Source organism: Hyperoodon ampullatus (assembly GCF_949752795.1).
Source record: "Hyperoodon ampullatus genome assembly, chromosome: 8".
NCBI lineage: Eukaryota > Metazoa > Chordata > Mammalia > Artiodactyla > Ziphiidae > Hyperoodon > Hyperoodon ampullatus.
In genome coordinates, this window is record NC_136921.1 from 96831405 (window position 1) to 96859106 (window position 27702).

The 27702-nt window shown below is 37.2% G+C and overlaps 1 protein-coding gene and 1 pseudogene across 2 annotated transcripts in view; one reads left to right on the top strand and one right to left on the bottom strand.

Moving 5' to 3' along the window:
- PDE1A (phosphodiesterase 1A) overlaps window positions 1–24293 on the bottom strand; it is a gene marked incomplete at both ends in the record, with an annotated part of 341142 nt that extends 316849 nt beyond the window's left edge. The window contains one exon of the mRNA XM_079710186.1: window positions 24193–24293. Coding sequence (XP_079566312.1) covers window positions 24193–24293 — 101 coding nt within the window. The remainder of the gene's footprint in view (window positions 1–24192) is intronic.
- A 688-nt stretch (window positions 24294–24981) lies between these two features.
- On the top strand, window positions 24982–27445 carry LOC307057533 (small ribosomal subunit protein uS2-like; annotated as a pseudogene). The gene is made up of 2 exons: window positions 24982–25039; window positions 26586–27445. The product of its transcript is annotated as a small ribosomal subunit protein uS2-like (transcript).
- Window positions 27446–27702: the final 257 nt, after the last annotated feature.

The following is a 27702-nucleotide window of genomic DNA, read 5'->3' on the forward strand; positions in this document are numbered from 1 at the left end:
TAAATGAATTTTATTTTTGATCCAGTGAAACATGTTTTTAAATAAAGCCTGATTCTCAAAGAGATTCTGTGACAAGAGATATCCACATGCCAAAAAGTCATTAGTGCTGCCTTTGTTACTCACATACTTAATTGTGTGGGGAAACACAAACAATTTCCAGGCTCAGAATGAGTGTCAGACAGTGCAATGCCCACGTGTTCTACTGTGTGACAGCAAATGGACAAGGGACCAGCAGGTTTTTCAACCATACTTTCTTTATTGGGTAAAACATCTACTCTGTGCTAACCTCATCCTAATCATTGCAGAAGCTACACAGCCCAAAGCAACAAAACACTAACAGGAACTCAAAGAGAACAAAAACATTAACCATTAGCCAAAGCATTCCTTGCTCTACATAGCACAAATTCTCCCTTAACAATTTGCAATCAACAAGAGGTCTTTCCAGACTATCTTTTGCAATGCATTTTATACCAGAGTTTGAACAAATTCCAGATGATGGCACTTCAGGAGTTATATAATCAGAGAATGCTCTGATTTGGTGATTTTGTTAAAACTTTGAGAAATGTACATCTTAAAAAATCAATTGCAGTGGGCTCCAGAGGAGCACAGGAAATCATTTACTGAGTCTTCAGTGAGTAATGTATTATCATTTGAAGAAAGCTGAATGATCTTTATTGGGCTGTCTCCTAAGCTAAGGTAAACATTTACCATCAACATGTCTAAAAGCAGTAGCACTGTCAATTCCGTTCATTCATCTAAATGTGAAGTAAGGACCTTACAAGGTCAAGTGGGGTCTACAATGAAAGAAAAAAGACAACACAATGCTGACTATTTATACAGAAAGCTTGACAATCTTTTATTACTTAATGTTATTGATTATACATTTTCCACCCCGTGCTTGCTCCCCATCCCCAACCCAACTGTCTTTCTCTATCTCAGAGATTGCAAATGGAGACACACAGTTTTGACTTGCAGACACGTGTCTTGCAGACATATGTTGAAGAAATATGCTAGAGTCAGTAAGGAAGCTTTTATTCTTTTCTCCCATTGTCCCTTCACACCCACCCTCTGAATTTCTTTGTTTCCACTACCAGATGAAGTCCAGTTCCCACAGATTTTCTGTTCCCTTTCAGTTACAAGATGAGTTTCACTTCAGAAGTCAAAATGTCCAACATACAGTGTAATAATCAGAACTACGTGTTTTTTTTCAAGTGAAGCATTTTCCAGCCTCACCTTCCCACCCTCAAGCTCAGACCTGCTTCAGGTTAGAGTTTCCTTCCTCCCCAGATCTCTAAGTTACTAGGCCAGAGGAGAAAGGGAATTAGGAGGAATGGCACAGTTTTATACAGTAGGTACAACTGCTCTCCTATGTTGGTTCCTTCCAGATGCTGACTTTTTCTCTGGTGAGATCCCCACACACACAGGATTTTTGGAAATTTTCCCTCTGTGATCCTCTGACTGCAGTTCCTAGGGCAAGTGATGCTTTGTCCTCTATCTGACCGCTAAGCACTCCCTCCTTCATCCCTAACTCCACTGGTTCACTCTGCAGAGGCTTTCCCTGTTAGGGTTGATTCCATGCAATCACCTTCAGTAGGATCCCCTTTGAACTGACCAAGATGGGCTTTCTTCTAAGAGTCCACTTGGCATATAGGAAGATGCATGCCTCCTTGCCCTGATGTTGATGGCAAGCCCAGTGGACCCTCTTGCTCCTTGCTGACAAAGGTAGCCCCATCCACAGTCTCTCACTCTTGGACTTTTTCTTGGAGGTGATGAGGATATCAGCACACGGACAGCTCTCCTTCCAAATAAGTCCTAAAATCCTCTCTTTCAATATCCCATCAATATAGACTGGAGGAAGGCTGTCTCTAATGCCAAAGATTCTATTTTTCACTTACTTAGTTTTCCTGTATGGGTGGTCCAGCATGTAGTACATGAATTTGGTTGGCACCTTTTGCACTGTCCTTGGCCTTCAGTGCCTCAGCCAAAGCTAAATGGAAAGATTCCATTTTAACCTTCTGTTACCTACCCTGGGTGTTACTTGGTCTTGACAGTGTTGACCCAATCAGTTATTCTCAAAGCTTTGATTTATTTCCTAGCATTTAAAAATAATAAGACTTGGGGCTTCCCTGGTGGCACAGTGGTTGAGAGTCTGCCTGCCAATGCAGGGGACACGGGTTCGTGCCCCGGTCCGGGAAGATCCCACATGCCGTGGAGCGGCTGGGCCCGTGAGCCATGGCCGCTGAGCCTGTGCACCCGGAGCCTGTGCTCCACAATGGGAGAGGCCACAACAGTGAGAGGCCCCCGTACTGCAAAAAATATAATAATAATAAGACTATACAGTAAAAATATGGATTTTGACTTTTCTCTGAAAATCAGAACTGACCACTGTGTGGTGATACAACAAATAAAAAGAAGCTGAGCTAAGAGGCTGCTGACTCAAGAGGCAACAAGTATCCTCTGAGTTGCCACAGTCACCATGCAACCCACCTTCCTCAATTATGGCCTCTTATGGGATTTGACTCAATTATGACCTACCCCTCTCTCCATCCATATCCAATTATTTCATCTAGGTTCATCTCAAATCTCCTCAAGAGGGAGACTGACATAAAAAAAAGAGTATAATATTTAATCTTTCTCCACAGTCCAATGTCAGCATAATTTGGTGAGTTCTCTAACCTTCTTGAGTGGCAATTTACTGCTCTCTAAAATGAATGGCAATTTTAACTTACACAGTTTGTATGAAGATTTAATGAGATTAAAAAAATATAGTTCCCGACATACAACAGATACAAGTTTTTTTCTCACCCACAAACAAAATATTTATCTCCCATATTTTACCATGTACTACCAACTGATACAAGTTAGTTTTATCTGCTCAGTTAGAGGAAAGACTAAGCCTTTTATTTCTATATCCCTCAAGTGGCCTAGTATAATGTTCAGCATGTAATACAGGTCCATGTGTTCTATGCAATGAAAATCAAAATATTATCTTGCATCTCAGTATTACCAAATGCTGCTGGGTTCAAAAGCCTGAAAATAAAAACATGCCAATTGCACTTACTGTATTTTTACTCATTTCATTTGGGCAACAAATTTAATGTGATTTTTATTCTTTTATAATTAAATATTTGTATTTCATTATATTATTTTCTATTGTGTTTTTTTTAATGGAAGGAAGCAATATAAAGAAAAATGCTGGAAGTCACAAAAACTGGGACCCAGTTGCAGCTCTGTAGCAAACCAGCTGTATTACTGTAGTAGATAACATTACATTGACTCATTTTATTTGGAGAGATTTTAAAGCTAAAATTTACATTCCCAGGCCATTTTACCTAAGGTTCTAGACATGCATTAGGTAGTACCAATTAAAAGTGATCTCAAAGCATTTGGAAGGCAAGGTTAGGAGAAGCCACCTTTCTCCTACTGTTTTTGGCTGACAAACAAGACCACGAGACAGTTCTATTGGCTGGATTCCATCTTCCATAACCAGCCACTGGCTCCAAAGGTGTCTAGAAGCAGTGGGGTGGTAGCACTAGTTACCACAGGCCAGCTGTAGTATCTTCCTTCCTGTGAATCACAGTTAAGGTGATAAGCTTTCAATTTGCCAGTCCTGTGGTGGCCCCTGACTTCCAGCTCCTGCAAACATTCCTATGATTTTGTAAACATCTAATTCCTGTATTGGATCCCCTTCTGTTTCAAATACCAGCATGGTTTCTGTTTCCCACACTGAACCCTTTATAATATAATTACTACTTTAAGAAGAACACCTCTTTTTGTTTCCTTATACGATAAAAGGAGTTAGTACATGGTCTTACCTCACAGGTTTTCAAGAGAATTAAAGTGAAAAGAAAATCTGAATTAATTTTCAAAGTATTGAGAAACTTGAGTACATCTCTTTTTAAACATGCTAATTGAACATGCATTTACCATTGCTAACTCTTAAAACTCCACTAACACGACAGAAAGACATAAAAATGTTGTAAATCTCCCAGAATGACAAAGTAAATGGGAAAAAAATGAACAAGACACTAGAGAATCAACTCTTTTTTTTTTTTTTTAGAAATTTGGAAAGTGGATGGAGGAGCGGAAATCTTAGCAAAGAACAGCAGTTAGAAACAAATGTTTCACTTAACAACCCTGAAAAGATGCAGGAATTGAAGGCACCAACTTGCAGAAGTCAGAGAATTAGGGTTTTGTTTGAAAGCCTGTATATAGAAAAGATAGACTTTCATTTTCCTCCTCATTATGTGGCAACTACTGCTCCCACATCACTATGGAAGATTAGATGCTTATCTAATCTGATGTTTATCTAGTTAGATGTTTATCTTCTAGTGAAATTAGGTCACAGAGATGAGAGAGGTGAGCTGTTATACTGCAAAAAAGGAAACTACGTAAAAACTACATAATGAATTGTATGACCCCAACTCTTTTCCTCATTCAGTTCTAGAATGGGGACAACAAGGTTTTAACATCCTAGACTGGTGGTTAGATTATCTTCCAGTATAGAAAATAAGTAGACCCAAAGAAAAGACCTGTGGATAATGGCATTTTGTAATCACCTAACTAAGTAGCTGAGTACTTCCCACCCCATTATGAAGCCCACACATCAACAATCCCTATCCATTCACACTAAGCATCAATCAGCTTTTCAGTGTCTGTCTTTTACAAGTGAGCAGACAGCCAAGAATCACCATACCTTTAAGGAGAGTCTTTAACATGAAAGACAAATGGAAAAAAACACACAGAAAACAGCAACTCAGTAGTATCTATTCAAGTAGAGGAAGGAAAATGTTAATCAACAAAAATGAATTTTCAGAGCCATAAAAAGTGTTATTAAATGTGTAAAAAAAAGAATGGAATGCTACAAATAGAAATCAATCAAAATAAGAATGAGATCAGGTCTTGGAAAGTGCTGGAGGTGTTGAAAGATAAGCATCAAATTTTTTAGTTTTTTAAAAAGGGGAAAAATGACTATATAGTGGTGAGCACGCTGTAATGTAAACAGAAGTTGAAATATAATGTCATGTGAAACTTGTTATGTCAGTTACCTCAATAAACAAAAAATAAATAAAAATAAAAGGGCAAAAATGGATGAGAGAAAATAGAAAATTTGAGGCTTAATACAGAAGGAGAAACATATGAATCCCTAAAAGATTAAATGAAGGAAATGGAAAGAAGAAAATTATCAGATCAAAAAATGGAGAAATTTTCCCCAAACTGAAGGGCATGCAGTTCTAGATTGAAAGGACCAACCAATTTCCCATTATAAAAATCTCACATGTTATTATCATGAAATTTCTGAAGAAAAAGGAATATGGAGAAATTCCTGGCTCATGGGGGTTGGGGAGAATATCACATAAAAAGATCAGGGCTAAATGACATCAAACTTCTTGGTAGCAGCAATAAAAGTTAAGATACAATGAAGCCATACTTTCAAAATTCTGAGAAAAAAATTATTTTAACTTATTATTTCAGAGCCAATCAAGCTGTATCAAAATAGAAAAATATATTTTCATATATGAATGTACATTAAAAGCATGTATTTCTCAAGTGTCTTATTGCAGGAAGCTATTAGAGAAGCTCATCCCCTAAAGAAGAGTAAACCAAGAAAGAATGGGACCCAGGAAAAAAAGACACAACTCATGAGGGTGTTGAAGGGATTTCCCAGAATGAAGGCAAGGAGAAGTCCTAGGGGATAACTGTGCCTTGGGCATGGAAAGCCCCAGAAGGAGCTGGGGACAAAGGCTCAAAGAACAGTGTCTTCAAGAAAAAGAGTGGGACAGAAAAAGCACATGATGTGCTTGAAAATGTAGGAAATATATTGAAGAGTGTCTTATAACCTCTCTTTATGAACTGAAAAGAATTAGTGATAGTTATGCAGTAATCGAGGCCAACAAACTAACAACTAAGATGAAATAATTATTAATTCCAAGAAAAAACAAAGGGTTGTAGTCTACAGGAAATATATTCATATCTCATTTCTTGGCTCAGAAGTAAAGACAATTCAATCATAAACTATGAACACCAAATACTGATTCACTGGAATGGTAATAGAACCACAGTAGGAGAATGATGGGAGAATAAGTCAAGTGGGGAGTGGTTAGAACTTGGTCTAAGAGTGCTAAATTTTCATCCACTGCTGTATGAAGTCGGTAGGCAATGCTTAAAATAGATAAATCCAGAAACAACTACATAAAATTATTTTAAAACATGGATGATTTATAGGAAGAAAGAATTAAAAGATGAAAGTCGGTGTCTCAGGAAGCAGACCTGAGTAGTATCAAGGGGTAGGGAAGAAAACTTGTTTTCATGTCTTATGGTATTACTTTATTACTTTAATAAAAATGAGAATTAATTTTTGAAAGTAGAAGTGTTATACAACGTACAGGATAAGTACCAAGGAAGCCAAATTTATATTTCTCTGAAGATCCAGTCAAAGCATATGACTGGCATTTTTAGACATTCAAGTACAGCTTTGATGGCAGAATAACCAGGAGTTATGTAGTCTCAGATCATATTCAGGCCAGTCCGCAAAAGGAGGAATATCAGGAGGGAAGATCTCTATGAGCTGAGAAGGAAAGTCAATTTTCCAACCATAAAATGCACAGCATTACCTATGGGGACATCCCACCAGGGATCCAAGAATTATAAGAAATACTTTAGGGTAAGCAACCTGGTACCAAACTTCAAACAAGATCAACCCTGAAATGCCAAATAGAAAATACAGCAACCACTTCAGAAGAATAATTTTCAAATACTCACATATGAGTATCCCCAAATTAGTTTATTTCACAAAACCAGAAGATTCAATTTCCTGGGAAAAGTGAACATAAAATCTGTCCACAAGTGACCTTTATATTGAAGTCTTATAAATCTTTAATACCATGACCCACCAAATTCTATATATAATGACATCGTAGTAAAAATCAAAAGGGAATTCCCCGGCAGTCCAGTGGTTAGGACTCGGTGTGTTCAATGCTGGGGCCAGGTTTGATCCCTGGTTGGGGAACTAAGATCCCACAAGCCATGCGGCATGGCCATAAATAAATAAACAAATAAATAAATAAATAAAAATCAAAAGAAACAATGACTTTTAATTCACTTTACACCCGGTCAGCACAATATTATGTATAGTTACTGAATGGAAGTTGCATTTTTACCAAAGTACATAATTAAGTATCATTATTTTGTGTGAATATGAGTGTATGTGTGTGTGATGGCTTTATCATAAAATTTAAACCAAGCAAGCTTCACTCTTGGTAATAAAATCATCAAAGAAAGAGACAAGTAGTTGCTCACTTAGCATATACAGACTCACATGATTTGGCTCTCAAGGGGGAACTTAAAGTCTGAATTATTTAGGCCACCTAAGCTACCATTAATGTAAAGAGGAACAACAACACTTATGTAGTGAAACAATCGCCATATCCTTGTGGTTAAAACCATATTTCACAGCAGTCCTTCATTGCATGCTTGGCCTGTTTTACTGACACATATATTGAAATTTGTCATCCAACACCAAGAACACCATAAACAGTAAAACTTCAGTCACTGAAGCAAGCTGAAGAGAAAGCCCTATTATGTGTTCTCATGACACTGTGAAAAGCTCAAGTGTAAAAGGGAATTGAACTTCTTGACCAAATGCAGTCTCATTAATTTGTGGAGCCAATTTTTATTGTTGTATAAGCAATACTTAAAAGGCTGTTGTCAAGGAAAAGCAACCTAAAATTAGATCTGCCAGCTATGTTTTCTTTGCAGAATGGCCACACTCCTAACAGCCTCTTCTGTTTTGAAGAGAAAGCCTAGTAACAAAATGTAAAGGAACTCACAGCAGACTTCTGTAAAAAGGGGGAAAATAAAATTACCTACCGTAGATTCATTTCATAAATTGTATTTCTTGTATAGGCTTGTCTACACATAATATGTGTTTATTATATCATTTTGTGTCTCTGAGAAGAGAAAAAGTTCACTGATCCTAGCATCTCATTCCAGAAATTCATTATCCCTTTCTCTACATCCAATCTTCTGACCTTATCCACTTTTTCACTGGCCAGCATTCTCCCCATGCCCTCATCTCTCCCCTTACCTTTAACCTTGAAGAGGCCCTCAACACCAGCTTCCCCTTCTTCATCCATTGCATTTACATTTTCTGACAAAATAAGAACTCTGTAAACCCAGTTCTGCATCTGCTCTGACCTTGCATGGAAGCAGCTAAACTGAATGTAGCAGGGAAAAAAAGGACACAGGGATGCAGGCTGATCTCACTTTAAATATACCATTGAAGTGGATGCTCAGCACTGCCTGTCAATTCCACCTTAGTCACACTGCTTTCTGAGGTGATTGTTTCATATGTTCTCCTCAGATCTCCACTCCCTCTCTCTCCTTCTCAGTCTCTGCAAATAGCCTCTTATTTCACTTCACTGAGGAAATAAAGTAATCAGAGAGGACCATCACCATGTTTACACCTACCTACTTGCAAATGTTCCCAAACATTGCCTTCCCTCCTGTTGCCATGGATGAGCCACGCTTGCTCCTAGATCCAATCTCTGCACTTAAGCAATCCTTACCTCTCACCTACTCAAGGGGCTGGAGATCTCTCTCTCCATTGATTTCTCACTCTCTACAAAATCATTTCTATCATCATTCCCATCATAATCCTCTAATAATATCTTCTACATTTCATAAACTCCTTTACCCTTAACCCCCCCACTAGCTATCACCCTACCTCTATGATCGCCTTTACAGAAAATTCTTTAAAGAGTTAACTGTGCATGCTGCCCCCACTTCTCCAGCTCGTCTTCTCTTCTACCCACTCCTGTTAGGATTTTGTCCCACCACTTCACTGAGAGTGTTTTGCCAAGATTGCCAAAGACCTCTACAATGCAAAAACCAATAGTCAAGGCACAGTTTATGTTACATGACCTCTCAGCAACATTTGACATTTGACACTGACTTTCTTAAAAAATAGTCTTCCCTTGACTTCCAAGATGCCATGGCATAATGGCTACTCCTCAGTCTCCTTTACTGTCTTCTCTCCCAACCTTTAAACATTGGGGTGGCTGAGAGCTCAACCCTTGATTCTCTTCTAATTTATACCAATTTTAACTCCCTAGATGATCTCATTTAGCGCCTTTAAATATATCCATATATTGATGACTTCCAAATTTATATTTTCAGCCTTGACTTCTCATTTGTCCAGCTATTTATTTGTAAGACCACTTGAGTGCCTAATACGCATCTCAAAATTCATGGATCCAAAAGAGCTTTTTGTTTTCACCACCAACTTCCCCATTTCAGGAAATGGAACAGGTTAATAATCCTTTATCCACAGCTATGAAAATCCTAAGGCTCTAAAAAACAGACATTTTCATTTGGCAGTAAAATCTGATCTGACCTGAACTCATTTGGCACCAAAACCTGAACTGAATACAGACCATTTTTGTCTTTATTAAGTGAATATTTACATGTTTTGTTACAGAAATATTCATTGGGAGGTACCCTAGATCCCACTGGGAATATTTAGTAATTTTTGGAATAGGCACCTTACTACATTTTTAAAATCTGAAAAGTTATGAATTCAGGTCACATTTGGGCCCAAGGATTTCAGACAAGGGACCATAGACCCAGTTGTTCAGGATCACACATACACACACGCACAAAATAAGGCATTATATCTCATTCTTTTCAAACCTTACACTCCCACATCCAATTCATCATGAGTCCTACCAGTTTGAATTTTAAATATGTCCCAAATCTGAATACTTCTTACCAATTCCATAAGTACCAGTGTCACCAAAGCTACCAATTCTCCAACTGGACAACTGCCATAACCTCTTAACATATCCTCCTATTTCTAATCTTGTTCTTCCCTGCCTTCCCCCTCCTCAGTGTTAGTTTCCACAAAATGACCAGAGAATTCCTCTTAAAACCTAAGTCTTAACACTCCACTTCACTTCTTCAAAGCTCCAAGAGCTCTCTACCAGGCTCAGAATAAAATCCTAATTTCTTATCGTGACCTGTTGGGTCTTAGATGATCTGGCTTCTGCCTTTCTCTCCACACACAATTCTTTCACTCTTTCCCTCACCCGCTGTGATCCAGGCCTCCTGGTCTTGTTGTTTTTCCTCAAACATGCCACATGCATCCTGCCTTGGGGGCTGTGCCCTTGGTTCCCTCTGTCTGGGATGCCATTACTTCAGGTCTTGGCATACTTAACTCCTCACTTCATTAAGGTCCCTCTTCATGAGTTGCTGTCCTGGAAGCCCTTCCCTGACTGCTCTTCTAAGTAGCCCATATGAACCTCCCAGACACATTGCCATCTTATTCTATTTGCTTTTATTCAAATTACATTGCACATTTTTTGTTTGCTTGTCTATCATCCATCCTCACTATCAAAATGTAATTCCATGAAGATAGAGGTCATGACTGTATTGTTTACCATTGTATCCCTGGTGCCTAGAATGATGCTGGAACTCTCTGTGTGCCCCATGATGAATTGTCATTGAATGAATAAATAAATTAAATTGTATTAACAAGTCAGCTGAATTGGGTTAATGAAACAATGCTAGTCTTACTTTCCAAAGCACCTCAATATTTTTACAAGTGTCAGTACAGTCCTGATGAATTTAAGCTACAACTTTATTTCTTAATGACTCCTATTCTTAATATAGTTCTAATCAATGCTAAGATTACTGTAGTTTGACTCACACTGTGTAAATTAGTGTTTACTTTTATACCCATAAGACATACACTTAACAAAACAATTTGAGTTTATCAGGGAGAGGAGTTTCTTAATTCCTTATTTCTGAACTTAAACATTTCCTCTTTCTAGGGAACTAAGATTACTTGGCAACATGTTTCTAATTCCAAAATGCTCTAAAGTGATTCCATGTTATTTCTTATTCTCCACGTGCTATAGTTATCAGTGGATCAACCAACTTGTCTAACAACAGAACATGGACGTTATGCTAATTTATTATAGACATAAATCAAAGAAATATCAGAATAATGGTAAACAAAATAATTTTTAGCATTGTATTTGATCATTTTTTATTTAGAAAACTAAAACAATTTTGGTAATGAATCAAAAAATTTGTTATAATGCCTTATGTAAAACAGAGGGAAAGTATATATAATATAGTCATTTGGGGACTAATGCCAGGTATAGTTTAATCCTTTAAACTGTATATTAATAGTTTGGTTGTGAATTCCATTTTGGAATATTCTCAGTCATGAAGTATATGGGATCTCTCCTTAATTCATGACTCCATTAATGGTAGACAGGTTTGCTCTTAGAGGCATCTTTTGATACACATTTTTATACAGTTTTTGCAAATATTTATCCTGAATTGAAATATGATTCACATGAAGGATGAAGTCAGAGAACACAAATATTAAATGACAGCTTGAAAATTATGACTTTACTTCAAGCCTTGTCACACACCTTGGACTTGAATGTCTGGTAAAAATAAACCTCAAAAACTGTTAAAATTGCTCAATCACATTGTGACATTTCAAGACTACCTTGCAAAGTTTCTCTTTGAGGAACTGTACAAAGAAAGGATTAGTTAGTCTTCTTCAACTCAGTAGCAGACAAGTACCTGCAGCCCAGAAGCTAATATAAAGTATTTAACCTGATCTCCTACAAATTTGGTCAGCTTATCTCCATTTGTCTGACTCATTACAGTTTGGAAGCTTCAGCAGGCAACTAACTCTCACAGGATACACAGCGATCTTCACTCACCAAGAGTTCTGGGCCACAAGGCCATGTGAACACAGAATACTCACTAATCACTGAGAGATGTTCTCAATATAATCCCAACTATTCAACTACATAACGAAACAGAAATTTGAGTTTTCCTAGGATACGACTGGTATAGAACTTAAGAATTTAGAATTTTGGAGTAGGAAGCTCACTCAATGTTGAATCTCTTCTGCCTCTACCCATCAGACAGTTATTAGAGTCAACTTTTATCTCAGTCTATATTTGGCAGAGGAATGGGCAAAAACAAACACACTGTCTTACACATAGTTGTGCCACAAAACTAATTTACAATTGCAGATACTTATTTTGTGCCAGGCACAGCGTTTGGGCACTTTGACTGCATTATTTTATCCCTCACAACCATCCTCTGAGATTCTAAGATCCATATTACAAGGCTTATCTTTTGTTTTTTGTTTTGTCTGTCATAGTCACATCTCCAATAATCTCTACTGGTCCATAAAACCTTGACCTTCCAACCTGAATTAATGTTGCTGCTGAATTATATAGCTTTACTAGCTGTACCACTCAAATGTAAAGTTGTTACACCTTGCCTAATTACTGGTTTTATAGTGAGATAGTTTTAAGTTCTTACTTTATGCAGTGTACTATTCTAGGTACTGAGGAAACAATACTAAACATATGGCAAATGGATGCTACCTGTCCCCTCTTGTTGCCTCTAGGGAAGTAAGAAGGTTACCTAGAAGGCAGCAAATTAAATGGACAATAATAATAATAATACATGAAGTGCAATTAGAGTACCTAGAAGGTTCACCTTATCTAGTCCCATACAGTCTTGAGTGTTTTTTCATGGATTCTAGTGATATTCTGATTAGGCTCCAACTTTCCCACCTGGTCTTCTAGAAATTCAATTTTAACTTGGTTATAGTCTCCTAAAGATACTTCCTCTTCACCAGCCTACAGCTCCTTTTTCGCTCAATTGAAATTCAAAATCTTTTCTCCACAAATGCCGTTTCCTGTTTTCTGAGAGAAGATTTTGCCACTTTTCTCTTCACCAATAAGAATGTGGTTTACAAAAAAATTTTTTAAAAGAAGAATCTGGTTTACAGAAGTTGAAACTTCTGTTTTATAGAATTTAAAGCCTTTACTGCTACATTATTTGTATGCTACTGATCTGGTTTCCACAATTTATTCTCTCTACTACTTTGATTCCCTCCTTCTTCTTTTTTTCCTATCATTTACTCCTTTGACCCAATCAAAAATTAGCAAATGTTTCAGAGCTTATGAATGTAAAAATTGAGGTCACTATTTTCTTACCCTCTCCTACATCTGGAAAGATAATCTTATACTGGAGTGATTCAGATAATAGAAGAAATATGTAGGTGGGGAGGAACAAGATGCAAAATCCCTTTCTCCTTTTTCTTTGTGGTTGAAAAGAAAAGGCCGAGAAGAGTGGAAACTGGGCCTTCCCATGCCCTGCCTGACCTGTTGTCAGGGCAACAGGATGTGTGGGGAGCCCTGGCCTTCCCAGTGCCTGTTGCCAGGGTAACAGGATATGAACCATCTTCTCTTATGAAACTATGCAGTTTCCCTGCCTTATTCTATGTTTCTCTTCTATTTGGTGGAAAATTATATTTGTTTAAAGAAACCTAAAAGCAACACAACTTCAATATACAAGCTACTGAATGATCACACTTTGCAAGAAATACTGTAAGTGGGTATGTACCATTGATATTGTTACTTGTGGAAATAATGTAGAAGAGAATTTTATTGGACTGACTTTCTGAAAATAGGGACCTCAGTTTTCATTTTTATAATCTTTGAAATATTTCCTAATTTTTGATTGGGTAAAAGAAATAAATGATAGGAGATGATGAGGGAGAGAAGAAGAGTGTTAATGGCAAAAAACTGTGGAAGCCAGAGAAGAACTATATAAAAAATTTAGAGGCTAAGAGCTTATATCAGTTGGCATTTTTTTGTGTGTGTAACAAACCATCTTGCAATTCAGTAGCCGAAAACAATAAACATTTACTATTTTGTCATGATTTTGAGGAAGCTGGATAATCCAGGATGACCTCATTTACATGTCTGGTGGCTGATGATCTGGTTGGTCTAGAGGGGTCTCAGCTGGAATGGTTTATATCTGCTCCACATTCTCATCCTCCAGTAGGTTTAATCAGGCTTCTTTCAGTACTGGTACGGGGGTTCCAAAGAGCAGCAGGAGAGAGTAAACCCCAATACATAAGCCCTTCCCAAGCCTTTGCTTGTGTCACATTTACTAACATCCCACTGGCCAAAGCAAGTTAGCCAACATTCTGGCCAAGCTCAGAGTCAGTATGGGAGGGATTATCCAAGAGTAGATGCAGGAAGTCATGAACAAATTGGGACATATTGTAACAGTAAACAACAGCATAAAAGAATTTCTGGAAAATAGAGGGCTCCTTGGAAAACTTGAGATACTAAAGCAGAGATTTGCTAGGGGATGAAATATCAAGAGGGTCACACATATAAAGACACTTTTTCATATTGGGACCAGTAGGAGGTACTGAAGATTTTGAGAGTTCTTAAAGTTCATAAGAGCTCCTTAACCCATCTAGTAACCATTTCCAAATACAGACTAAGAAATGATGAGGAAAATACTGCACGCCTTTAAGGAGTTTATATTCTCTGCTGGCAATAAAGTAGAATAAACTCCATTTAGATGATTTTTCTAAAATAAACAAAAGGAGAAATGCTCACTTTACTTTAAAAAAGAACCTTATCATATGCTTAAAATCTGTTATAACATGAAAAGAAGAGAAAGCACAGCAAGAATAAAATACCTTGTTTTAATCATTAAAACTCCTGGCTTTATTCTCATTGGTAAATAAAAATCTTCAGGGACAGACATCCAGACATGTGCAGCATTATTTTTCTCTGTTGTTTGGCATACTAAAGGCCAAATAAATTAGAATAATTTTGTAAGTGTCCAAACTCCAAAGGGGCAAGAGAGTTTAGGAAAAGTCAAATTCCTTTGCAAATTCTAGCTAGGATCATTGTTTAAATAAATTAATTAAAGGGGTCATGGTAGTGCATGTCCTAGAAAAGGAAAGGAATAAAACTAGGGAGTTTCTGACATCTAAAGCATATGCCAAGAGATAACTCCCCTTAGTATTCATCTTTGAGTATGCAGAATTAGGCAAACAGATGGCAGGATTGTGGAAAAATCAAAATAAGAGAGCAGTTTTTAACTCCTGAAATGTCAGGTTTTATAGTGAGTCTCGAGTGTTAAATAGAATTATCTAAGTCAGTGTTCAAGGGAATAGGTATGGGCCTAGGAATCTGGCTCTCCCCCTACTAACAGGGGAACATTAGTCAAGTTATTTAATGTCTTTGGGGCTCAGTTTCCTCATCAGAAAAACAGGATAATTATGCTGAACCATACATATCAAAAGAAAAATATTTTAGAAAGAATAAGGCATAAAAGAATTAAAAAGTGTGATTACTACTATGCAATTATAAGGTGATTTTAAATAGCTTAAGCTAATCAAAAACATGATTGATTCCCAAGTCATTCAGTTTTTTCTTAGCTTGCTCCAAATGCTGTTTATTTTTAACCAAGTCTTAGAAAGTCCAGTTTTAAGTGGACCAGAGTCATCATACTGTTGCTTTGCTGATAAGAAGTCTATTGTGATTTTCTTCTAAGTTATCAAGGACCTGATTCATGTACAAAATTCCAAGAATCCTTTGATTCTCCATGATTATGCAGAGTTTAATTCAGGTTGACCTCTGTTTTGCCGCCCTGTAGACACTGGTGCTTAAGAGATTTTACTACTTTTTCATGCCTCTTTATAAACTTACTTGAACAGCTACAAATATCAAAATTTTACCTACCAGAAATTATTTGCTTTGAGCATTTTCTGGGCCTATTTAATAAAAATTTGTTTTTAGATATTTTATAAGCTATTAAATAGAATATAATCTCTTTCAACAACCTCAAGAAATTGTAGCTTAAAGGAGGAAACAAAAGAGTCAAAATGTTTCATTTATATGCCTCTAATAACCTGTTATAATTTTTATGTCCTTTCTTAACAATAAATAGTTATTCATGCCCAATACTTGTTCAGATCAGGTATGTGAAATACTAGGATTCTCATAAGCCCTAACACTATCATCTGTTTAATGATGCTAATGAACAGTTCCTTTCATATCCAAATGGTTTACAGCACAGTCCTTTCCAGATGGGAATCAGACTTGCTCAAATATTTACATTTGATTAGCTGACTGAAATACGTTAGAATGAAGGACAAAATCTAATAACATAATGGTGATTTGGTATTTTCTATAATGAATTGATGAAAGGAATGACCATGGCTCATGACAATAATTACTTGGAAATCAACTCTCTTATGAACCCGACCTAGACAGGGATAAGAAAAAACCTAACAAATGATTTTCAAGCCCGAGTGACTCAGGAAATTAGATTAGCCCTAGGTCATACATGATTACAGAGACATAAAATCCATTCTAAGACCACTACAAGATGCTGAACAAGACACTGAACAAAAGACACCGAATCCATCAAGGCAATTCTTCTATCAGTGAAACTCTCAAGGCCAGCCCACTTCTCTTCCTCAGCTCTCTCTTCCCACATAACACACTCTTGCCTCAGGGAAAGGTAAATCCTTGAGTATAACTGTTCTGGTAAAGAGAAACCTGAGGATTTTGGTGAGACCACTTCCACTGAGCTAAAAGAAAGCCTTATTTTCTCACGTTGACAATCCTGCTCTGTCTACTGATTCTAAGAAAATTACCTGAAAAAAAAATAGAATTCTGCTTCTGCATGTATTATCAGTAATAATAATGATACTGCTAGTTCTACTTGAATTCTAGACACTGTTCTTAGCAGTTTATAAGCATTAATTCATTTAATATTCCCAACACCTATGAGATTGGTAAGGATATTATTCCCATTTTCAGTTAAGAAAACAAGACATTGAAAAATGAATCAACTTACCATATAGCTGTTAAACAGTAGAGTTGGAATACACGTAAGAATGGACAAGATTATGGGAATATTAATAATTACAATGTTTTAAGAGCTTACTATGTGCCAGGTACTGAGTTATGTTTCTTAAATACATTATTTTATTTAATTTTCACTATCTTGACTCTGGCAACATCCAGATTCCCAGATCCTAATGCTTCCTTCTAAGTGGAAGGACCTTTCATTGGAAAAGCCTTCCTGGCCTCTCTTTGCCACTTCTCACATTCTTTCACAGAGGAGGAGAAGCAACATTTGGTTGGTGAATTGTGGAGAAGGAATTAGATTTTGGGATGTAAGCTGTCCTTTTCAAGGGGCGTGGAAGGGCTATTCTACTTGTAGAGAGCATATCTCATCTACCAGAGGTTATGAGGTAAATTTAGGAGAAGAGACTTTGTCCCTGTTTGGGGAAGTCTACAGTTTGGGGGAGTAAGTTGAATTCAGAGATGTTTTGGCTTATTTAGCTGCAAACCAAAAACCTTACTCTCCATTACAAATTTAGTCTTTCAATGAAGCTGACATTTTATCTCCATCTACTGGACTACTATATCTGTCCTTCACTTAATTCTGAACTTGGGCAAAGATTATGTGACATTCCTTAGCCTCTCTCTCATCAAAAGATCTAATGAGATAGGTATCAATTTTTGTCTGTCTCAGCTCCTCCTGAGAGAAGTCATCCCTGACTAGCCAAAATACCTTCTCCAAGTGACTCTTGACTACATGACCTAGCACATTTTTTTCAGGTCACTTCTTACTCCATTTTAACTTACTTTTTGTAATTTACTTTTTGGTTATTTGTTTCCTCTAGAATGTAAGTTCCTGTGCCTAAAATAGTACCTGACATACTACACAATCAGTAAGTATGATTGAATGAATAACAAATGAAATAGTTGGATATCACAGAAAAGCTAATAACTTTTCCACAGTCACTCATTAAACGATAGATGGTATTAGAAAATATCTGACTGTTTCCAAGTTCAATTTCTTCATCTCTAAGGTATTTCATCTCAACAATGTCTATTCTAGAAAGCATAACATAATGTTATGCAAGAACTGAGATTTATATTAATATTATATCTGTATACCAATATAGGCTTCATGAGATGCTTTTCTTCAAATCAGTTTTATGACTAAAAAACTGATTTTTTTAAACTGATTTGCCTTATTAATCCATCAAAAGAGTCACATACACATCCATATGAGAACAGAGACTGAGATTTATCAACAATTTCCAAGAAAGATAGCATAAACATTCTTTGACATTTGAAATGAATCCACTATATATTTTCAATATCAGAGCCTGGTAAGAAAACTGGGGTTCTGGGCATGTAATCCAGGGTTAGATGGAGGACAGTGAGTTATTTAATGGCTAAGGATAATGAGTATCTAACTCCAGTGTGCCATAGAGGAACCTAGGCTGGGCCCCACCTCTAGGCATCATGTCTGTGTCTGTGTGTGTGTATGTGGGTGTGAGTGAGAGTGTATGTGTGTGTTGGGAGAGGATAGGAGTGGTCATGTTGGTTAAATACTCTTACTATTCTGTTACAGGAGAAATGTATTAGTTTCTTATTGCTACTGCAACAAATGTACCACAAACTGAGTAGCTTGAAACAACGCAAATGTATTATCTTCAGTTCCATGGGTCAGAAATTTGATGCAAGTTTCACTGAGCTAAAATCAAGGTGTTGGTAGGGATACATTCTTTTTAGAGGCTCTAGAGAGAGATTCCATTTTCTTTCCTTTTCAAGCTTCTAGAGGTTTCCACATTTCTTGGCTTATAGCCTGTTTCCTCCACCTTTGATGTTGGCAAAGACAAGTTGAGTCCTTCTCACATCATGGCACTGTGACCTCCTTCTGCCTCCTTCTTCCATTTTTAAGAACGCTTGTGATTATATGGGCCCATCTGGATAATCTAGACAAATCTCCATATTTTAAGGTCAGCTGATTAGCAACCTTAACTCCGTCTGCCTCCTTAATTCCCCTTTGACATATAAGGTAACATTTTCATAGGTTCTGGGGATTAGGACATGGACATCTCTTGGGGTCAATTAGTCTGCCTATCATAAGGCTCATGGACTAAGTTTTAAGAAGCACCACTCTAGATCCTTTTCTGGTGATCTTTCTAGGTAACCATTGTGAGAATGTCCTCTTTTGTGGTTTTTTTGTTTGGGGAGCAAGATGAATAAGTGGTTTAGAACTAGGCTGATCTGTGTTTAAATCCAAGTTCCATCAGACACTGGTTGTTTAACCAACTTAGGATACTTACCTCTTGAAATCATTGAAAAGAGTAAATGAGAATACAGATATGTTATATCTGGAAAGTTCTGACAACTAGTAGACGATAAGCAAACATTATTTCCTTCCATCTTCTTTATCCCTATTCCAGCTATGAATCTATCGCCACTCCTCCCACCTGGCTTTAGGCCCTATATTGACAGCCTGACTGATCTTCTAATTTTGTAGTTAGACCCACTATAAGATTCAGAATTTTATTCATTGATGGATTGATTTAACAGTATTTATTGCATTATGTCCAATATGCCAGTTATTATGCTATGGGCTGGAGATCCACAAGCAATCACAGCGAACATAGCTCTTTTTCTCAGTAGCTTGTGGGGAAGGTAGATTTTGTTATGAAAAGGGAAGCCCAGGTTACTTAATGAGCCAAATATAGGAAACTAATCTAGTATGGAAGGTCAGGAAGAATTTCTTTTGCAAGTGAAATTTAAGCAGAGATCTTTGAGCATTTCTTAATAGGCTCTCAATTAGAATTTTTAGTAGGACAATTCTTCCTGATAAGAGAATGTCCTAAGCTCTGGAGGACAGTTATCATGCCTGGACCTTGCTGCCCACTGAATACAGAAACACTCTCAGGCACTGAAACAACCAGAAACATCCCCACACATCTCTAAAAACCTCATGGGAAGCAAGAGCAACTCTGACTGAGAGAGGAGAAAGGAGTGGTTCCCTCTGGAAGAGAGAAAAAAATGAGCAAAGGCAGATGGGAAGTAAGCAGCATTTCTTCTGTGCAACCCTGGGTTTGGGTGGGAGGAGGCCACAGAGGAAGAGGCATGAGAGCAGGCTCCAAAAGTTGAACAGGTATGGTAAGACCTGGGAAGGATGCTGAACTTTGTTTTTTTGTTTGTCTGGTTTTTTAAAATTTATTTCTTTTTTGAATTTTATTTTATTTATTTTTTTACACAGCAGTTTCTTATTAGTTATCTATTTTATACATATGGATGCTGAACTTTGAAGGGAGGGCACTAGAAGCCTTTAAAGGTTTGAAGCAGGAGAGTAAAAGGATCAGGTTTATTTGCTTCTAATCTATAATGTTGCTCCATCCTAAAGTATAATTCTAGTTTGGTAATATGGTGCTAATAATGCCTGTCATTTTACCTTTTGCCAATTTTTATTCTAAATATGTATTTCTGCTACATCTTCCTGGTGATAAAGTTTTGGGCTACTTCATCAGAAAACCGTATAACACACTGCCCTCTAAAATAACAGCTAATTGAAATTAGTTATAGGGTTCCTGCTTTCTCCTTCACTTTCTTCTCCTCTACATTTTATTCTTCTACTACTGAAGATCATGTGTACCACCAATCAAAGAGAAAAAAATGAGAAAAGAAGTTTAAGTCTTTCCACTGTTGCATTCACAATTCCAGATCTTAAAATCTGTATATTTGTATGGATTAGGAGAGATAAAGAGGTATGTGTCTCTACATATAAAATCAATTATCATATATTACGTTAGGTTCTAACAGCGAAATTCTCATAGTCTTACATCTATAAAAACTGAAGGCATTGGCAGTAAGTACTATGGAGTGGTGAGTCTCACTTTTTTGTCAATAGTTTATGGTTTTGAGCAGTTCAAACTCTCCTCTTTTCTATTGAAAAACTGAGTAGGATAACACTCTGATTTAGTTTTACTCTAACACCTTGTGGTTTTCACTGGAATTTTAACTTGATCACAGTTTTCTGGAAATGCTGTAACCTCTTAGATCAAATTCTTAGAACAGTAGCACTGACGGGAAAGAGCAGTACCAATGTTTTAAAACATATTTGATTTTTTAAAAAATCCACAGTGGAAGAGCCCTTTTTACACTTAAAGACCAAAAACCAGTATCATGACACAAAAAAAGATTCTTTTTAAATTGAAAAAAACTACTATGTATAAATGAAAACAAATATAAAATCTTCAAATCAACTTTCTTCATGGAAATCAATAAACTTAACAATCTTTGCAAAGACTAGTGTTAGACAAATGTTCTCAGGATGTAGGAAGTAGTATAGGTCCCAGAGTCACAGGAAACTTCTGAACCAGAAATTTCATCAGGTTTCAAGATGGCAAAAGAAATAGGACGTGTTTTCCAAATCCTAAATGGTTGGTAACTTATGGACAAGTATATGATTCTTTTTAAATGTAGTTTATGACGGACATGATGCCATAGTCATTTGCTAACATTTCTACCATCAGACATGGTGAGTCATTGTGTAGAATCTAAATTGTCGCACTGAGTGACAAATTAGTGGTAGAAGATGGATTGAAGAAAGCTAAAGAAAAGAGCCGTAACTATAAAAAGAAAATTAATAGAACAAAGCATACAAGTCTACATCAGAAATGGGAAGAGAAAACTGTTTTACCTTTGTTCCCACAAATGAATAAGAGATTTCTTTGCACACTACTGAATATGCTGTCTCGATTAAATATTATATGAAGGAGATTTAAAAGGAGTTCAATGAAAGAAATCAACAAAATGATAGAGAAGAATTGATATTTTAATTAGTTTACCCACATTTTCACATGTGCTACAAAATATAAAAATTACTTCTATGGACTGAAAAAAAGTGTTCTAAAATATAATGTCATATGAAAATGCCTATAAAATATTTTCTGTAAATATCTACCTTTAGTGGTTCATGTTTTCCATTTTTAAGGTATACTGGAATAAATCTTATTTTACTTTAACCTTTGTCTCTATTTTTATTTAACCTCAGAAATGTACTTATTTCAATATCCTGTTGAAATAAATAAATGCATTTGTAAAGTTTGCAGTTAAAGGTCAAAAAATCACTTTCCAAACAAGTATCTAAAGGCCTTCATTGAGCCATTTTTGCCAAACTAAGAAAATTATTTGATAGCTTTCATGAGTAACATGATTTTAATTGCCATTACTTAAAAGTGGGATTCTAGCACTAGACATTTTGATAAGCTAAAATTCTGTTTGAGTCAATATAACATTTTAAATAGGGAAGACAATCTCAGCAATGGAATAGGGAGTCCCTCATATCATTTCTTTGAATTTAGACTACACAAAAGACCATAATTAAACAATTTGGTTGTCATTAGTCATGCAGATTTTAGATTTAGAGCTTCTTGTTTTGACAATTCTGAACCTAGAATACTGGAAATGCCTTCAAGTACAAATTAAAATAATAGTGCCAAAATGAAAATTCTTTCTTGCTTTAATGCAAAAGCATTCAGTCATTTCCATCAGTTTAGCAATAATTATTTTAAAAAACCTAGTTATCAGTAATTTGGTCATTCAGTGTCTCTATGTGGTCATTCAGTGGTGCTATATAGACACAATTCAAAATTTATATAGGTACATATATAATTATATCCTACATCCATGTTGAATATTGTCATGAAGTTCTACTGCTGAATGACTCTATCACCCTCTCCTGAAAAAATATGACAGTTGATCTTTGAGATCAACTGATAGTGTGAAAATTGGATAACTTTGCCGTAAAATGTTAGGTAAACACAAATTCACTTTTCAAATTTTTTAAAGACATATGCATACACTCACTACCATACATCTTCATACATTCAAATAACTGCAGAAAAATAGAACAAAGACAAACTGAACAAAAGAAAAAAACCAAAACCATCCCGTCCTGCTAAAGGGAAGAAAATCTAAAATAGGTTGTAATATGAAATATAATTTCTCCGGTACAGATGTTCATCCACTCATTAGGTTAGGATACAAATCAGCTGATGACTGCCAATGTTTAATTTTCATCTATGCTGATTAATTTTGTAAGCTGTTATTTGCTTTTATAGGATTATTTGTTTCCCTAGAGAACCACCTTTACAAAAAAACTGTGATTTCTAAATCTTCAATGAATCTTGTAAACATATTTCTCTAATTCATTCAAATGATGTAAAGATGGCTTCCTTTTTAAAAGTTTTTCTCTGGTAAATGTTGTTTGCATTATTAATGTGCTCTTAAACCAGTGCACTGTAATGCCATGTATTACTTCAAGTGTAAGAAAATATACAGAGAACACTAACTATATAAACATCATTGAATACATTCAAACGGAAGAAAGTAGAAGGAATTTTTTACCTAACAAAGTTTGATATCATTTTTCTTTTTAAAAACTTATAGATTTTGATAAACAGCAACATTAAATTTACTCAAATGTTGCATTTTATACCATAATATGTGTACACAACATTAGAAATACAAATCCTAGAAAACCTGTGTTTCTCATGGTATAGGATTCCTTTAGCTATTATTATAGAAAAGCAAACATATTTTCATTTGAAGTCTGCGAACATACTAAGCAATTGCAATGGCCTGTAAATATTCATATTTCATATTTTAAAAAAATTAAATCTTATTTTACAATTATGACATAATTAAAATAAAGCATGTAAACATAGTGTGCTGGAACACTAAACAGGAATTAGTTACATACACAGAAAAAAACCTAAATGCTGTTTAAACAGCAAGGTAAACAGTCCTGCAGTTAAAGTTTGACTCAGGTACTTACATTTCATGCTTGAAATAAGCACACTTCTTGACCCATCTTACTAAAGTCTAGTTTACACCATGAGCTATTCTGTACTCTCAGAAGTGAATTGGTTAATTTAAGCCAAAACTCTCAAGCAAGTTTGGTATGCTGCTAGTAATTTTACCACATAAACATTTTTTTCTTAAAAAAATATTATTAAGACATAATGAATAAGCACAATGGAGTATAGTTATTTATTATCATATTAATCCTGTCCTTTTTATTCAAAATCTAATCACAAAGAAATAAGTATTAGTAGTAATCTGTCTTTTTACCTGAGACAAATTTTATTTCTGCAAGTACCCAGACAAGCAGCTTTTCTAATTACTTTTCTGCATATCTAAACCACATATCTAAGTAACGCATACAGAATGTCTAAAAGAAGCCATGTAGTCTAATAGTGAAGTGAATTCTCAGGGAGTTACCTTACTTTACATAAAACATACCTGTGCAAAAGAACTATACATCCTTCAAGCAAGTTGTTAGCTAAGACTGAGACATTTTATTTTTTTTTAAGAAAATCTTTCTAAAAGAAACACTAAACCACAAAGTCAGAAAGTACCAACAATTCATCATGTTAATAGTCAAAATTTTTTTGGTCAGAGAGGTGGATAAAAACACAGACCAAGCAAAGAGCTTACTCACATTCCTTTCAGGCGTTGCCACATTTTTTCAGTCTGTTCTCCTATGAGATACTTAAAAGTGGTGTTTTCCAATCCTTCAGTTTCTGTAGCAGTAGACCCCATGATGATATTCCTAGGGCAATACAGTTAGTCAGTTTCAGCAGCTAGAACAAGCATTCCTCAGTCCACTACAAATCTTAAAACAGTTATACAGTAGCATCTCTTATCTATCAAAACATTGCAGATTTACAAAGCTGACTGCAGCTTCTGCCAGAATTGCTATTGACTTTGACAGGCATATCCACTGCTCACCACATCACCTCCCTTCAAGCAGACAGCAGTATAAACAGATCCTCTGACCTCACAGAAACAATCGACACATGTGAGCCTGCTACTGTACTACTGACCAACTGAGCGCTCCAGCTCTCCCCCAAAGCAGCTCATTTGTTACTGCTCTGTGCACTGAAGCACATCAGAATTCCTACAGTTTCTGAGATCTATTATGCACAAGAGAAACGTGAATGACTTTAGCACACCAGAAGAAGCTGAATTCCTCTCTACCAATGGAAGGAGGGCAGGATGTAATAAGAAAACAGATGGTAGGAAACAGTATCAGCAGCACCGCCCTGAGAAAAAAGTGGCTGTTTTAAATGCCAAGGTTTTTGTCTCCTAATTGATCTGGAACCAAGAGTTAAAAATATACCAGCCTCTAACAATAAATTCAACAAATACTAATGACAACAATGAGAAAATAACATAAGAGCCGTACAGAAGACAGACCACCGAGCTCCACAGGTTGTTATTGAAAAATATGTACAACGATGATGCTGTAATCGTGCTTATTCACCTTCTCCTAGCAACTCCACACAGTAGGTAACTGCCAATTTAACCAGTGGAAAACACGGCAGCTGCAAACAGACTGCTCTGTGAATCCTTTGGGGATTAAAAAAATAAATAAAATGAAACTAGTGTGTCTGCTTGTATACGTGTGTTGAAGGAAAAGGAGTGTGGGGGGAGGAGAAGGGAAAGAGAGGGAGATGGAGGAGAAGAGAGAAATTGATGCTGTGCTGCTTGTGCATTTTAGAAGAAAAATGAGAGAAAGTGGACATAAAAGGAATCAGAACTGAGTCATCTGCCAAGCTCCCAACACATGGTGAGCTTTCTTTGAAACAAGCACAGATCCTGAGTATGAGCTTCATAGCAGCTATGGCTATCTGCAAGCTGCTAAGAAAAATATACTTAAAAGCAATATCTCTTGTTGTTTGTTTGGAGACACAAATGTAGTTTTATTCCTCCCTGCAAGAAGCTTGCCTGTTACCTTGAGGTTTAAGGTAGAGATATTCATAGACAGTAGACAGGTAACAATATCTAACATTTATTGAGTGTTCACTATGTGTCAGACACTGTTCCCAGTACCTAATAGTATTACTTTTTTAAATTCTTACAAAAAGCCCATGAGGTAGGTAATATTCCCGATTAACAGTTGAGACAATTGAGAAATAAAGACAGTCCTCAGATTTAAATCCAGTCCTTTAAAATAAACACTATGATTTTACTGACAAGAAATCTTCCAGGGGCTTCCCTGGTGGCGCAGTAGTTAAGAATCTGCCTGCCAATGCAGGGGACACAGGTTTGAGCCCTGGTCCGGGAAGATCCCACATGCCGTGGAGCAACTAAGCCCGTGCACCACAACTACTGAGCCTGCACTCTAGAGCTCGCGTGCCACAACTACTGAGCCCATGTGCCACAACTACTGAAGCCCACGTGCTTAGAGCCCATGCTCCGCAACAAGAGAAGCCACTATAACGAGAAGCCTGCGCACCTCAACGAAGAGTAGCCCCTGCTCGCAGCTACCAGAGAGAAAGCCCGCGCGCAGCGACGAAGACCAAACGCAGCCAAAAAAAATTTTTTTAATAAATTTAAAATAAATAAGTAAACTTAAAAAAAAAGAAATCTTCCACTATAAAGTTAGTATGTCTATCTAAACAACACTGACTGCATCTAGTCAAAGTTGTAATATGTACAGTTGACCCTTTAACAACCCGGGAGCTAGAGGTGCCCACCCAGCCCTCAGTGGAAAATCTGCATATAAATTATAGTCAGCCCTCCATATACATTGTTCCCCAGTATCCGATATTCTTCAGTATCCACATTTCCCTGTCAGCATATTCAGCCAACCACAGATCAGGTAGTCAACAGTATTTACTACTGAAAAAAATCCATGTATAAGCAGATCCACACAGGTGTTGTTCAAGGGTCAAATGTAGAAAAAAATCTTTGCAAAATTTTCTAGACAGTGCCCTCTGATTTACAAGTTAGAAGAGGTTAGTTTTTCTATGCTACCCAGAAAGGGATCAATATATCTCCTCTGGGTTTCTGTGGCAACTTAAAGGGAAAATTTCACAATGCCCTGAGTCTCTGACGTCCTGCAAATGAAGGAGGAGGCTGTCCTCAAATTTCTTGCAGCAGGAACCCACTTAGTTGGCAACAACCTTGATTTCCAAATGGAACAATCATCTACAAAAGCAAAACTGATGGCATCTACCTCATAAATCTGAGGAGAACAGGGGAGACGCTTCTTCCAGCAGCTTGTGTCATTGCTGCCGTTGAACACCGGCTGATTCCAGCACCATATCCTCCAGGAACACTGGCCAGCAAGCTGTGCTGAAGTTTGCTGCTGCCACCCGGGCCACTCCTATCACTGACCACCTCACTGCTGGAACCTTCACTAACCAGATCCGGGCAGTCTTTCACGAGCCACGGCTTCTGGCGGCTACCGTTCCCAGGGCTCACCACCGGCCTCTCACAGAAGCTCTTATGTGAACCCGCCCACCATTGCCCCGTGCGACGCAGACTCTCCTCTGCGCCCTGTGGACAATGCCACTATCCCGGGACAACAACAGAGGAGCCCACTCGGGGGTCTGAGGTGGTGAACGCTGGCGCGGAATGGTCTGCGCATGCGCGGCACCATCTCCCGCGATCACCTCTGGGAGATCAGCCCCATCTCCACTTCCGGAAGAGACGGAAAGGAAGAGCCGGCCGCTGCTGGAAAGGCTGTGACCGAGGGAGCCTTTCAGGGTGAATGGCCTGCTCCAGCTCCCAAACTCACTGCTCCTGCACCCGAGGTCACAGACGGGTCTGAAGGCGCAGGTGCCCTCTGTGCCCACCCAGCAGTTCCCCACTGGAGACCGAGCCTCAGCCGCCAGCGAGGACTGTCTGCGGCCCCCAGGGCTCTGGCAACTGAACGGGTAGGAACAACTCCTGAGTGGGCTTAGGCTGTTCTCCCACAGACTCAAACACAAAACGGAAATAAGGTTGACAGAAAATAAACCGTTTCTAGAAAAAAAACAAAAAGAGGTTAAATCAAGTGAAGCCTCAGTTTTCCTCTCTCCAACAAGCTATTTCCTGAACTCGATCTGAATTTAATGTCTTTAGCTAGCAGACAGCTTTACACAATCACAGCCTCACTTTTTTGAGCAGTTACTGGAGTTGTCAGAAATAAGTTAGTCTTTGCTCTGAAAGTACTGACTTT